Genomic DNA, 16,296 nt, shown 5'->3' with positions numbered 1-16,296 from the left:
TATATATATATATATATATATATATATATATATATATATATATATATATATATATATATATATATATATATATATATATATATATATATATATATATATATATATATATATATATATATATATATATATATATATATATATATATATATATATATATATATATATATATATATATATATATATGTTAAACGCTTGACATATGTACGAGAGAATTTATTTCACTTCTAAACTTATTGCTACATGTGCCGTGCGACGCAAAGTCTCGGCTAGTCATTTCTTTTTCGCTATTGTAGATAAAAAAATGAATTTAAAGAGGAGTTTCGTCAAACTGTTCACGTCTAGAGACGCAACACCATTGCCTTGGAAAATGCTTTCTGCAATGCTACTCGTTATGGTAAGGAACTTTGTTGATATCATTTTATAGTGAGGAGAGGAGGGAGTAATCAGAGTCGTACACGATGCCAGTGCCTTTAGATAATTGTTTGAAAAACAAACAGTCGAACAATACTAATTCTCCAAGAAGAAAAGAAGAAAAAAATTTAATTCTTGTACTACCCGTTCGCTTTATTGTCATATTTTTACACAATGTTCGCTACAGAAGCAGGCAGGGATAATCAGGCTACCTTTGACTTTCGCAAAATCTCGCATTTCGAAATAATGAAACTATGCGATTTACATTTTAATAACCCTGTCTTTAAGTTTCTTATAAGCTTTATTTTTAAATATTGAATACACCAATATAGTAGCTGTTCAAGTACCTGAATCAGTACCAATTCCAATGTTACATTGATAAGTAATGTCGCCTTTATGCAGAAAAGGAAGTTGCATAATTAGGTTTAACATTATGGTGGCAAAGATAGCCAAGTGACGTGAATCAGAAATTGGCTAAGTGATGAGATCTACTTTTCGTATGCGATTAAAAAGCTATACAACACGAACATCTCACTTGATTTATCTTTTTTTCGAAAGCACCAAATCAGAGATTTTGTAATAGCACCTTACCTTTTAGTCAGATAAATAAATTTTCTTCTTCTGATCCTCATTTTAACAAAGTATACCTTCGTATCCTTTTATTTTAAAAGTTATTTGAAAGTTTTGCCCAACCTAATAATCCCTTTCTTTCGAATGTATTCACATTTCAAAGCCTACTTGAACATCCCTTTAACATTTTAGATACTCAAAACGATGAATGTGACAATGATCTTTGCATTCCTACCAAAATTGGTGAAGGCAAGTTTGTTTAGAGTCTATATTATAATAGCAAACCTTTCGTGTGTGAGCGAATATGGCAACTGCACGTGTGTGAATTCCTGTGGATTTTTTGCTGTAGTAGTTAACTAAAATCTGACTGAAAATCTCCTTTTTGAAAAGAAATAGATAGTAGGATTTGTAAGTGTGAATTTCGAATCAGATGTTGGTGTTTCGTAAAATTTAAATAGAGATGCGAATCAAGGGAAGTCTGCCTGATTTTGTGTATGTATGTCCTAATGTAGTATAAGGAATTATCTATAGAACATGTAAAAATAACATTTTCTTACATCAAGTCTTACTAAGGGTTCCTGAATATTAGAATAATATTTTTTTGGAACCGTGCGAAATTGTATGGCCAGTTTCCATGATTTATTTAGTCTTTTGGAACATCAGAAGCTGATACAGGTGAGTGGAATTGTCTTAGAAATGCAAACAATTCTATATAGATTAAAGAAAGACAGTGTTAAAAAAAGCTACTTTTGATAATACAAATAACCCTAATGGGTTTCTATACATTTCTGAAATGGTTAAAGCATTGATATTAAGAAACTCTGAATCTTAGAACCAATTCCAAAGTTTGTTTTGAAACCAGCCTTAAATGCTCTGCTTTAAATAGTTTGGTAGTTTCCCACGCTTGCCAAGCCCACTAAGTTTCTGATATTTCTAAAAATCAATGATGCTGCTTAAGTACTGTTTTTTAGGCCTGTTCTATAACTTCTATTAGTGTTTGGAAATCATTTTATAAAAGCTTGCTACATCTAGGCAATTCTTGTTCTTTTTCCTAACTGGCAAGGAAAGTTTTATATATAAAGGTTAACCTTTTATGTAGTAAATAAATTTTTTTTTTTAATCTGAAGAATTTATGTAAAATGTTAAACAACAAATAATACGACTAGGTTTAAATAGTCTCATTATTTTTCATCATGGAAAAATGGAATATCTTTCTCCTGAATTTAAATATTCGATCGTTTTTTAATTTAAGAGCATTGCGATATTTATGTTCGATAATTATAAATATATTGTACGCATTATTTTCTTTTAATTTTTTTTGTTAGGTTATTATGCTGGTGTCATTGCATCTTCTATGGGTTTTGGACAAACAATCTTCAGGTACTTTTTAAGGGACCTAATGTAATGGAGAGGTGTCCGCTACATAATGTTTTGTTATGAGTGTTTGACAGCATTTGACCGGCAAAGATTTGATGACATAGTTCCACTGCTAACTCCTAGTTTATACTTAGAATATCCTTAGTTTTGTTTTCTTGACTTTTGATTCGTTGTTTTAATTGAGTTTGTTCCTTATTGCTTTTATGGGCTTGTGGTGGTTTGTATATTTGCACACCATATTGGCAAAAAAATCACACTTACTATTGGAGCTTTTTTAGCAGCAGTAATGTTAGTCCATTAATCTTACAGTTTGATGTGGGGGTACATTGCAGATGTTAAAGGAAAGAAACCAACCCTTATCGCTTCAGCAACTTTGATTATGTTTACCACTTTAGCATTTGGATTCACTAGTAACTTTGATTGGGCTGTTACTACGCGATTTATGCAAGGATCATCGTTAGGTTAGGATATGTTTTTAACTGAACTGTTTCTCTCATACTCAGGATGCTGTTCTCCACCCCACAGTGACGTTTTAGGAAGTATAAAATTAGCATTTTTGTCATGCAAGGTCTTTCTTTTTTCGCCAAAATCTATAGCATGAAAGCAACAAAAATGTTTTCCGTAAAGAAGAAGTCTAAAAAGTTCATTTCTACTTCAAAGACAAAAGATTAGCTACTATTTTTTTTTATCATTACTTTCGTTATTATTTTGTTGAAAAAATGTTTTTCTTGGTGTGGCGATTGTGAGTAAGGCGAAGACAATAATACAGATATTAAAAAATTAGACGCAAAAAAAGTTTAAGAAGTTGGATACAAAAGAAGGCTGTAACCGTTATTTACCTAGGAAATAATTTTCTTTCTTTAGTCTCAAATTAAGTTTTTCGCTTCAAGATAATTTTTCTCTTGTCCAAGTCTTTAGCTATATATTATAAGAAAAATATTGGATAATATGTCAATTTTCTTTCTACAATTAACGTTTTTAGGATTTTTTTGAAGAAGAAAACAAATAAAAACAAATAAAAGTGTCCTTAAAAAAATTAGTATCGCAACGTTGTTTATATTTTAAAATTTTTATAATTTCATTTCAAATAATAATGTTTTATTTCTTAAGGTATTTCTTTAATCTCTAAATCAATAATCGCAAATGCTTGTGATGATACAAATATGGCGTTTGCCATGTCAATCTTATTTTCGACAGTTTCGGTTGGTTTCATTATTGGACCAAGCGTAGCAGGTGTGTTCTTATTAAAATTATTTGAATTGATTAATTACAGTGAATATAATGTAATTCGCGAATGAAGTATTCGTTCGATCTTGCAAATTCCTAATAGCAGTTTTTATGTTGAATTTTATCATCCTTCCTGCTATACTTATAGCATACTCTTTATATCTTTCGATAAAGCATAGTCACAAGAAAAAGAATAGTCTGGGTACTCGGTCATTCCAGGCCGCATTGAAAATTAGTAAAAAATATGAAGTGGCCGGAATAAGGCACTAATTTTGTAAAAATGGCTGCGAACTAAAACTGTGATGAATTGTCTCACCAATTTTTTTTAAAAAAAATATAAACTAGATTGTTTGATAACCTGGTATTTAGTTAGCTATAATAGATAATTAATACGTCGTTTTCGTGGTTACCCAGTTGTCAATTGATGATGAGGTGACAAAGCAGCTAGCTGCAGTGATATTACTTGTCTAATGACAGCTGGTTCCACTATCGTTAGATGCTGCAACCCTCTAAAGATTTTTCAAAAAAGCAAAATCTCCCTTTTAATTCAACTAAATTAGCTAAATTATGGAACTTTGGACTTGTGTTAAGTAAATATTTCTTCTCAATGTTGAAATTTTGTCAAAGCAATAAGTCAAATAAAACACTATGTTGCCCTCTTTAACAAGACTAACGATAAATATGGGTAAGAAAAAATGATACTGTTGTTAAAATGTGAAAATCCACAAAAGGCACGGTCGATTTCCTGCAGTAAATCTCTCTCCGTTTTCATTTGGCGTCCTTAAAAATAGTCTGGGTACTAGTACTAGGGTACTAAATCTAAGAACCGAGTTATTTCCGGAAGCGGAGCACTATAGCACGAGCATGCAGACTATTTTTTTCTTATGAATTTTGATAAAGTCTATTTGAATCTGTCAATGTTTCAGTAGGGGCATGGATTTATATAGTATGTTTTTACATTCAATATCATTTTTTATAGGTTTTTTGGCATTCCCGTCCGAACAATATCCAGATACGTTTCCTGAAGGTTAGAAATTGTATAGCGTCCAACTTGTGCAACAATTCGTTTGTTCAGAATGTTTGCGCTGTGACACAAATGAATATACTTGATGTTTTATTTTGTTTTTTGTAGATTCTGTTTTTGGAAGATTTGGTATTCTTCTCCCAAATTTACTTCTTGCTATTGGTTTTGCAATTGGCATCATTCTTCTTGTGTTATTTATTCCAAATGAATTCAGGTATAACTGGAACATCACATTTGTTTAATATAGTATTGCATGAAGTATTTATAGTTCTTCGCCAAAATAGACTGAAAAACAAAACATAATGAACGAAGACAGCCTTCAAATTCATTGCTTGTTTTGTCACGTTTGTTGTTGCAAAACATATAAGAAAAAACGAAACACCTAGCTTCCTGTTACAGACAGACACAGTTAACCATTGTTATATAAGACTAGTTGTAACACCAGTGTAGGAATCCACTTAGAGTTGTTGCACTTTTTATCATAAAACCGTTTGATACTTTTACTAAAACGGCTTGAAAAACTAATCAATAATTTTGAACTCAATAAGAAGAAGATACTAAAAGGTTAATTGCACGTGACTTACATATCTCGTGGTTTAGCACAGATAATGTAAAGTGACATAAAATAACGTAAAGTGACATAAAATGCCTAGCCAACCCTGATTGCATCACGTGATTTATTTTAATCAACTGTGTTTGCTCCTTTCCTCCTCTTTCTTGAGAACATGTAAGAAAAATAGCAAGGAGGATTGATATTGCGTCGTGTTTTTTAAGGTTGACTTTCCCACCTATTACCCCAGTCTAGTAGGGATGCGAAGTTTGCTTTTTTGGCTTCAGGATTGGCGATTCTCCTGCCATGAGTCAAAAAAGTCACAAACAGGCGTTTTCCATCTTTTTCTTGTTTCCGAATTACATCGAATTTTGACTCACAAAATCCCTATAATGGGCTGGTGCTGTCTTTGGACTGGTCCATGGCTGCTGCTAAAATTTTTAGGCCCACTAACACGCGTAAAGCTACTACCAAAATTACAAGTTCTGGCGCACATATTGTTGTCTGGAACAGTTCACCTATTACATTCCTTAAAAATTATTTATTTAAGGATATTCTCCGTATTATAAGTTTGCTTAATTTATTCGATTGTGTCTGTTGTGTGTTTGTATGTGTGTTGCTTATATTATTGTTTTCGTTTGTTCTGATATTCTAAGTGTTATTTATGGGTTAGTCTAAATAGTCATTGTATTTCCTTTTTACCTATTTTCTAAATCCTTGCATCAAGAAGATTTTGTGAAAAGGCAGAATCTTTAGAGAGTTCAACCTCTACATGGTAACAATCAACTTTCCTATGAGAAGTACAATGATAGTCATCATAAAAGAAAAACTTTTATTATGGCAGCGAAATTTTAGAGAAGCAAAATTCTGTGGACATGGTAAAAAAAACTTTCTTGAGAGCTATTTCGCCGATGTATCTATTCTCAATGTAATGTATAAAATTGCACAATTTAACATTTAAGGAAGGTTATCGTTTTATGGATTTTTAAAAAATGAGTTAAACAATTTTAGAAATTTGACCAAATTTTGTCCTAGGTGGCCTCTAGTTACCTTTGTGGGATGAGGATTTGACCAAATTTTGTCCTAGGTGGCCTCTAGTTACCTTTGTGGGATGAGGCGTCAGTTAGACCTTAACATTTTTGGTGTTATAAAATGCCTTCAATAATGCTATTTACGTAGTTCACGTCAATACGCGATTACTAAGCCTGTATTAACGGTTTATGAGTGCATAAACAGAGAATTGTGACCGATTTTAAAAGTATTACCCGAGCTTGAAATGGAAAAACGTTGACAGATGCCAATGTTTTTCAATAATGACCAAACTAAACAGTTAAGATATGGATTATTACGATTATTACTTGTTTTTGTTTATCTAAATTCAAGAAATTAGGAAAGTTTAAGTATATCCATATATCAATCAACTTTTCTTAGCTACCCTAACACGAGTTCGAAGTGACAATATAAATTAATTAAAATGCATTTTAGTGTAGAGTCCTCTCAGACGTGAGGAATATTTGTGTAAATGCAATGAGTTGTAAAAAAAGAATGATAATTCTAAATCAGAGCAAATATGGACCTTAACACGTACAAAGTTATCTTGATTTTGTTGCAAGAGTAAGATAAATTAAGCGGCTTACACAAGCTGTAACGTAGCAAAATAAATTGCATGGTCAGCCAGCTATAGCTAGTTAGCTAAAATATCACTTATTTATTGACAGTTATTAGACAATTTCTTAAAAAAGAATACAAGGATTGTACAATACCCCAGTGAATGATTTGATCTTTAGTCCTAAGAAGAAAAAACATTTCCGTTTTATATGCAAACTATTATGGCCAACCAAACTTGTCATAATTCGTTAGCTCTCCTTTAAAATTAAGCAATAATATTAACACAATGAAATAGTCTTTTTTTCAAAGAAAAATATACATATACAGTGCAACTACCTCATTTGTTAAATATAAAGTTAATCGGAAAAGTGCGTTAAAAAATAGCCTTAGGTGACATTTGGTGCCTTTATTCTTTTTAGGTTTTTAAGCAAAGAAATTAAAGTTAGTTAAATATTTTCTACTAGAGAACAGAAAAACCTTTTTAACCTTATTAAAGTTGTGGTCTGAGTAAGCCGGTCGAAGGCCTACCCCTGTAACTTCACAGCTACCAGCATAACACCCATCGCAATAGAACAAACGTGGCAGCATTATCTATATTTAACATCAGCAAAACTAAAAAGAGATATATTAAAGCGTGTCATGGTCAAATTGTGTGAAATTATTTCCATAAGCAATAAAAAACTTCTTAAAGATTTTTGTAACTATAGCAAGGCACCAAAATGAACATTTTTCGATTTAAGTTTTTTACAGTTTTTTCTATCTAAATGAGCAATATCTTTCATAATGGTATGCCTATCCAAACTCAAGCAACGAAATATACACCTGAGAGCAGTAACAACATTGAAAAACTCATTGCACAAACAAGATAAAAAAAATCATGAAGACCAATTTATCGACTTTTTGGAATATTGTGTGCTTAGAAATAAAAAGGGCGTAAGAAAAGCATGAAATGAAAGCAATAACGCACAAAAGTAAGTTTAGTGGTGAAATGAGTGTGTTCTCTGTAACCAGGCGATCATATGTTACCTCACAAGAACCCTGGGAATGGCAATCCCCGCAACCTAGATAGAGTTAAGTTACCAATTAACGGAACCAAGACATTATAATGCATGTTTATACGGAATCATTTCAAAATTGATGTTCACATCTGCACATTATTTATAGATTTGTGAAGAGATGTAAAGTTTCGTAGGTGATAAAAAGGTGATAATTCGGAAGACGCATATCGCACCAATACGTCTATAATTTATTATCTAGGAATGAAAATGAAAGAACACCATTACTGGAATCTTTAACTCACAAGCGAAGGAATTTAACTTCTCGTGCAACTGAAAATGAAGTTGCAAAAACGCAAATCACCCTTGTGACGCTTAAATTACAAACAAAAGATAAAGTTCAACAACGTGGCTGGAAAGCATGGTTAGCTAAAATAAAAACATATAAGCTAATAAAATTACTTCGGTAAGAGTATCATTATGTATAACAGGTTTTTTATCATTCTTTTTATCAAGACAACTTAGGAGAAGCAGAACGTTTTCTCTCTGAGGAGGAACTTAATTAATAGCCATTCTCAATTAACGGATGTTTTGTTACGTTAACTGTTAGGAATTGACATAATTTTTATTAGTACCAGAACGTTGTATTTGTGATTTATTTATTTAAAAAATATTTGACTTCCTGATATGCACCGTTGCAACAAAAACAACGACAAGAATGTGAAATATGGGAAAAAGCTTGTAAAAACATTGATGGGGATGGTTTTATCGTTTTTTCAATTTTCACGCGCTCTGCGAGAGGAAATTGTGTAACTTGTAAATCCTATTCGTCAGCACTTTTTGTAACTCTCGATAAAACACAGACTTATCATCTTAATCTACATCTTTTTTTTAAGAAATGATTTTGATTGTCCATCTGGTTTTTCATTTTCAACAAAGGAATTTTCAAGTTTTTAAAAAAAACTTCAAAAGAATTTAGGTCTCTATGTAAGTCAGTTTGCTTTTAACACTTGGTCCTTAAATCTATCCTTTATATAAATAAAAGTTTGTTTCACTTTTAATATATTGAATGTGCTCTCAAACGCCGATTGGATTAGCGTTACTATAAAATATATTTTCGGCTTTAAAAATTACCTTGTGGGAGTGTTAATTATACTAAAAAGTAATCAAGATCATGTGGTAACATTTAATTTTATTTTGCGCAGGCTTTTTAATATTTATGTCAATTAAGAACAGCAATATAATCGTTATACCGCCTTTTTTATTTTTTATTTCTTTTAAGTTGTAAAGCTTTACAAATTTAGTCCGAAACGTCTTGATCAAATTTTCTGATAAACGTCTCGTGAACTTCCCTTGCTTGAGTTATATTATATTACCTACATTGCGAAAGTTGTTAAAGTCATGTTTTTTTAGGATGAAAGATTACGCACAAGTCAATTTGGTATATTTCGTTAGTGGAGTCACTGCACTTGGAAATCATGAATTACTACCACTGTTTTTGGCTAGTTCTGCTGAGTACCGTAAGTGGCATTTGAGTAAATTACTTTGTTATTCTTATTGAATTTTCAGAACTACTGTTAGAACTTTCTCCGAGGTTGAATCTAATTCGACCTAAAAACAGAAATTAGATTAATACTTTATTCGTTTCAACTTGGTTCCTTACTTTTTTAGATGGTATGGGCTTCTCTACATCAAAAATTGGGCTAACACTTCTGATGGTGTCGGTGTGTTTCCTTCCACCTCAGTTGTTAATTGTACCTAGAGTAAGTTAGGGTTTTTAAAATGTCATTTGACTAAAGCAGTCCTTACATGGACCTGAAATGTGATTTGCTCGAATTTGCTTGAAATGAGATTTAAAACCACAGTGAAATTTCGTTTTGTTTACACAGGATTTTAGGTATAAGGGTTCTGTGAACTGCACATGCGCCCTAACTTTGTACAGATGTGCAATAATTTTTTAAAAATGAGCAACAGTTGTACCCATGCGCATTTCTTTTATTTCCGGTGGTTTATGCTTACTTATATATAGTAAAGGCAAAATGACATTTCATTTCGGTCATTTAGACCAAACGAAATCAACATCAAAGTATATCTAGTTTTGCCCAAAATCATGCCAAAAAATATGAAGACTGGATAAATAACCAAAATAAATTTTTTGTCTGGCTTTCAAACTAAAACATTCATATAAAGGCTGCCTAAAGAAAGCAAGAAAGCCTGTATAGTTTGTAAGAAAGAAACATTGTGGATTATGATACTTATGCAGTATGTCAACGGTGTGATTAAATATTTTGTCAATATAGTTTGGGAAAGTATATCAATTGTTTGACCGACAAAATAGGGTACACATCGCGAAAACGTAATTTTATATACAACACCGCTTTTGAGAGACATTTTAGCTTAATGATAGAAATATAGAAATACCTTTTTATTTTTTTGAGAGTAGGTGCATTCCATATTCTAAGCTAATCTTAGAATAACAAGTATAAGCCAAAATATAAAAAAGTGGAGGTTTCATATGCCGTTGCTACAGTTGTATAGAGTACGCTGATTAAATAGGAATATATTAACATGTAAAAGTTTTTTGACAACATCAAAAACGCGTTTGTTTCTGTAGTAATTTTGCACAAAATTATTCCCAGTTGTCCACATCAGGATAAAAAACTGACTCCACCGCCTTTTGAAGGTATTTTGAACTTAAAGTGCAATGCAATGACTCCACTGATTTAGAAATGGTAATGAATTCAATATTTGTTTTCCTTTCTGACTTCTAAATAACATTTTACTCGATAACGTGCTTACACTTTTCTGTCACAGAAATACAGCGGAAGTAGAGTATCAGTGCTTTGACTAGCTAAATGACCCGTGGAAAACACCCTAAATTTAGGAAAAATGGTATTACAGCAATAATATTTCTATGTAAAGTAATTTAGTTTGAGAAATTTTTAAACACGCTGCAGCTATTGTGCACAGTTTGAAACACTAATTAAAATAATTTTAGAAGAGTAATTTTAGCGTGCCTTTGATAAACGGGTTAAAGGATTTTTCATAAGTGATCCACCCGTTCATTTTTAAACAAGTAGAAAACGTTGGAGTACCAGGCTGTCCATAAACATATATTCCCACAACTGTTTTCAACTTAGCGGAATTTTTGAAAACGTTGTTTGCCTGGTCATGTTAAAGTATAATAATTATGTAATGTATTATTAACTTTATTTGCATGTTTAGGTTGTCAGACGTTACGGATCGAGAAAGGTAGGTGTACAACATACATTGGTGGAATTGATGTTTAAAGTGTTTAAATGGGCTAAAAAGCTTAAGTAAGATCTCCGTCATCGTTGCTACACTTCTTCCTCACACATTCTGAAAAACATTGTGTAATAACCAGATCACTCAGAAGGTCAAGATTATATAATTATACCCCCTTTTTATAACAATATAGGCAACCTTTTTGATGAATAATTACTTTTTATTGACTTGCTTCTTTCTTAATGGTATTTTTCAAAATTTCATATATTATTTTTAGTATTTTTTAGTACTCTTTCTTAGTGGTAGAACAGGCTTCGGTCTGAAAATATTATGCATAATAGTAAAATCGAGAGTTGGTTTTAAGAAGGAAACAAACACAGCGCAATGGTCTGTAATTGCTAGGGTATTTGTTGTTATCTATGGAAAATAGCCTTACCCAATAGCGTTTTTTAAACGTAATTAATACTTCTAAAGTGAGTGCAATTGCTTTAACTAGCTTTGTATGCAATAATTTGGGTCCGTGAAGAATCTGGAAAGAAATAGCTAGCTGGCTAGACCCAAAACTTCTTTTAACACAAAACTTGACTTAAGGACAGGTTAAGTGTTTATTAAAGATATATTTTTTACAGTTTTCATTTATATTTGGGTATGAGATATCTAAGATGATTAAAGATGTTGTTTTAGTTCATATTGCTCCAACGTTTCACTAAGTTACTTATGTCAGTAAAGTCAAAAATTAACATCTCTTTTTGTATCCCTTTCAATGCTCTTAATGGAAATGACCATTTGTTATTCTCCCTATATATTATTACTTGTTATATTTATGCTTAATCCACTTATTAGCTGCGATTATTTATTGTCGTTATGCTTAACACTTTGCTTTAGTTAACTTTTTGTTCTTCTCTATTTAATAATCTCATTGTACGTAGCTATTTCTTATTATATTTAAGGCCCTTATTGGAGGTAATCTTTTGGTCGCATTCGTATGTCCATGGACACCTATTTTGGTTAATACTATTTCCAACAGGTATGTGATACATAACAAGCCACTTTCAAACCTTTTTACACAATTTATTTGTCTTCGAAATCCACTACTTAGGTGGTGGTGTTTAGTTTAACTATGTTATCAGTTTTATGATATTGTCGAAATCATAAAACAACACTATTTTAATATTTATGAGGCAACAGGATTGAAAAGTATATCTTTTTTCATTGGGGTTTAATCTTGGACATGCTGAGTATAGTTTGTCACCTAGTAAACTTTTGAGGAAAAAAGGAGAATGGAACACTTTTTATTTGCGTTGTGGATACCTGATGGTGATATTCAAGTTCTGAACTTATGTGTTATGACAAATAACTTATGCCAGAAATAAAATAACATTCTATAATTGGTTTTCGATTGTGATTCAATCAGTCATTTAGATGTTTTGGCAAGAGTAAAAAAGTTTATTTACATGTTTAAGGAAGAAATAATTGAATGCTTTTGCTTATTGACCACTACAAATTGACATTTCACCATATTAAAACACATTTGCTATGTATACTTTGTAAGTTTCATTGCTAAAAATCTGCGATACATTAGGTTGGGACAACGTCATTCAATATTTTTTTAAAAACAACTATTTAAACATTTTGCGCTTCTAGTTTATTGAATTTGTAAACACTAAAAAATTGGATATAAATTCAATAGGCATAGAATTTTAGTTCTGTGTCTTTTTCCTTTTAAACCGGTTATTCACCCAATATTTTTTAATATTTGCAGAACTGCTGCGTGGATGGCTGTGGTAGTTGTTTCATTTTTGCAAAGAACACTTATGGCAACTGGTTTTGTTTCAATTAATATTCTGATTAATAATTCAGTTTCACCAGACCTTTTGGGGTCAGCAAATGGCTTTTCAATGATTTTCTTCTCGCTTGGAAGGTAACTGCTGCATAAATATACTGTATGAAACTGTCCAAGTAGCTAGCATGTAAGGTATTACTTTACATCGATCAAAACTGGATAAAGTTATTATGACTCTGTTAGGTTGCCTGTTTGTGTGATGTGTTTATTTATTGTGTTTTTTGTTTGTGTTTATGTGTTATACTATATTTATGTTCGTGTTTGTTTCTTTTTCTGATTTCTTGTTTGTTGATTTCTTTGTTTTTTTTTGTGTTTCTTCCCTGTTTAGGATGATCGCACCACTTATCGTCGGCAGCACGTATTCTTGGTCTCTCAAAAACATCCGCGACGTCTCGTCTAATAATAATCCTATAGGATTTCCGTTCGATCAACATTTTTCTTTTTATATTCTGTCGTTGATGTCTATATTGAATGGTTTTTTTGCTGCGAGAATTTCAACCGGATTGGACAAAAAGAAGAAAGTTTCTCCTGAAGTAAACGGTGAACAGGAATGCAGTACAAAGATTTGACTTTCTGATAAGATCTTTACTGTTGCTATTATCTTCCTATTATTGCTATTATAATTAAAGTCAGGAATCCTCTTTTACCATCGATTAGTACACACTAACAAGTTTTAGTAACACAAAGGGGGACTCAGCGTCGAAATGCCTGGTTAAGCCGCAAGTAGCTGTGTGTCCCGGTGTTGAATGTCACGTTGAGCGCATAATTAAGCCATAAACTGTGCCGCACATCTAGGTTAGCACAGATGAAATAAAAGCAGAGTTGACAAACCGATGTTATTCTGTTATAGAAAAACAATCGGTCTATATTACTTTATCGTGACACTGGGCTGAGTGTTTCGTACAGGCAAACGGTGGTGTACATCCACATATGCGTAATAATCGTTACTTTATCGCAACCTCTGTTTAAATAATAACACAGGAAACAGTCCATAGTTAACACCCGGCGGTTTGTACAGGTAAACCTTATTTGTACAGGTGCAATACAGTTTTCAAAAAACATTTATCGCACCTTCAGGTTAAGAGAACATAGGAAACAGCCTGTACCCCCAGATAAAACAACCACTCAGCAATTTTGTTTTACAGAAAAAGCTGTTATGAAGTTCTGTTCTGGCCATGGTACCCCGCTAGCTAGGTAACAGGACCCACCCCCGGCAGATGCAGCTGACTAAAAAATAGATTGGTAAAGATATCAAAGATTTAAAGGTAGCTAGCTGGCTCTTTAGTATGCTCAGTAATTGACGTTTATCAACAAAATTTTAAAATTGTTCCTTAGAAAATTTGTTAGCTGCTAAAGAACGTAATGATAACATGTGAAGACATGACAATGAAAGATAAATAAAACTGATGCAAAGTTTTTAGTGACTGGGTAGCTAGCTATAAGGGATAGATAAACAAAAATGAAAACAGACAGAGAAAATGCCCAAAAAGTATTTTTAAAAGAAACTGCTTTTTTGATAGAACAAAAATAGTCTTCTTAAAAGTATCACAAAGAAAAAAATAAAGCAAACAGTTAAAAAACTTTCCTTCTCCAGGTCTGAGTGGCTTCGATCTTCTTGCCAAATTTTAGACAGGTTTCAGGGGTGCGTAAAAAGTGTTGCAAAGGAATCTAAAGAGCCTTATTTTTTGACTGGTCATTTATGTAATATTCCTCTGCTGGTTTCTCGTTCCTGTGCTACCAGGCCGATATTTAGTGCACGGTTAACATTGTTACGAATTAGCACCCACGCATTAAGGACCCCCTAAAAGGCCCAGGAGGAATAGGGTTAAGTACGGTCTCATAACTTTCCAACATATTTACAGGGTTGCGTTTGGAAGGTATATGTGAAAGCAATGATCTAGGTATATTCCAAAGATTTTTGACCTATTCTGAGGCTAAAAATTCTTATAACTCAGTAAGAACTGTACAAATGTTTCCTGCTTAGTATACAAAACTATATAATTTATACTTCCCATATATAATTTATGCAAAAAAATTTACAGGCTTTATCAAATAATTAAAAATATTAAGACCAACATAAGCAGAAAACAACACCACAAAAATGCATATATATGTAAATAGGCTGTATTTAATTTATTACATCATAACAACAACAACAAGGGAAACAATAACAGATATATGCAATAGTTTAAAAAATGACGAGATTATATCGAGATTTTATGTAGGTATAGGCCAGCTACTTAATATTTGAATTTTAAGCAGTAAGAGCTAATTAAAAACAAACTTACAACACAAAGTACAAATAGGAAAAAACAACACTGATTTACAACATTTAGTCATATATTTAGCCCTATTAGTCTAATAGAAAGCAAAACACTGTTTTCATTTTTTGTTAAAACCATTTCGTAACTTGTTAAGTTACGAGTTCTGGCTAAAACGTTTAAAATGTTGAATCAAACTTGTAAATACTTCGTAGCCATAATGACTATCAATGCTTGAATAAAACCGTGGCTTTTTCTTATCCGAATTGTATCTAATTAGCACCATTTCCGGGAATTATTCCGATATTACGCCTGAGATTTTATGCTAAAGCATAAATTCTTGTCAAAGCTTCCTCCCAGAACCAGTGTTCTTTTTAAGGCCTCGTAGCATGTAAAAAATCGTTAGAAAGGTGTCTATTGCCAGAAGTATTGAATCCACAAAAGTAAACGTACAAAGCTGTGATGATGGTCAACAAATTGTTATAAATAACACCTTTGCCAGCTACAAAAAGTAACTAGCTGGTTAGCTATTCCATTGATTGTGTTTTATATATTTCAATTCAAAGCCACGACTGCTTTTTTCTGTAATCACAAGCGACACGGAGAATAAATTATCTTCAACGTTTTTTTTCTTAGCAATTTTTTATCAATTTTCATTTCGTTATATATTCCAAACATCAGATCGGCCGCTTACTTACTGCAAGTCAGTACAAATTAATTCCTCAGCTTCCTTTCGGTAGACATGTTGTATGGGACAGAACTTTAGAATTACAGGTCGCCGAAGTTGAACCTATCAAAGATACCGGCTACCGCAAAGCAATAACAGCGTTGGTAAGGACATTTTCTGATCGCAATCTTTTAAGCTATTGGAGAACACCTTCATTAATTTTTCTGCCTTAGCCCTTTTAATAGATACACTGCCTTTTTAAAAGGCCTGGACATTTTTAGATTTGTTTTTTTTTCAAGCGGACACGATATTTTGTGAAACTTTAAACAACATTGAAACTTTTTTGCTGGTTTTTCTCATACCAAGTTTCTGCAAGGTTTTGTATTTTAACTTTAAACTCACTTCTTTCTGTAATCGTTTTTTGCTACAGGAACCAATTTCTTGAGTTTGAATGCCTTTGTTTTGACAAAATTTGCTTTTAAAATGGATTTTCAAAACGTTCAAATGAATAAAAATT

At 32.1% G+C, this 16,296-nt stretch overlaps 1 protein-coding gene across 1 annotated transcript; it reads left to right on the top strand.

Annotated features, from left to right (window-relative positions):
* The first annotated feature begins 256 nt into the window (after positions 1 to 256).
* On the top strand, positions 257 to 14,153 carry LOC130636536 (uncharacterized). The gene is made up of 15 exons (XM_057446284.1): positions 257 to 394; positions 1,174 to 1,230; positions 1,629 to 1,656; positions 2,307 to 2,361; positions 2,668 to 2,819; positions 3,469 to 3,591; positions 4,565 to 4,612; positions 4,718 to 4,823; positions 8,025 to 8,228; positions 9,176 to 9,282; positions 9,434 to 9,525; positions 10,988 to 11,014; positions 11,959 to 12,035; positions 12,771 to 12,929; positions 13,180 to 14,153. The coding sequence occupies exons 1-15, from the start codon at positions 302 to 304 to the stop codon at positions 13,418 to 13,420; spliced, it is 1,569 nt and encodes a 522-aa protein (XP_057302267.1). The 5' UTR covers positions 257 to 301; the 3' UTR covers positions 13,421 to 14,153.
* The last annotated feature ends 2,143 nt before the right edge of the window (positions 14,154 to 16,296 follow it).

The sequence above is a fragment of the Hydractinia symbiolongicarpus genome, chromosome 3 (genome assembly GCF_029227915.1).
Source record: "Hydractinia symbiolongicarpus strain clone_291-10 chromosome 3, HSymV2.1, whole genome shotgun sequence".
Lineage (NCBI taxonomy): Eukaryota > Metazoa > Cnidaria > Hydrozoa > Anthoathecata > Hydractiniidae > Hydractinia > Hydractinia symbiolongicarpus.
This window is presented reverse-complemented; position numbering and strand designations above follow the sequence as displayed.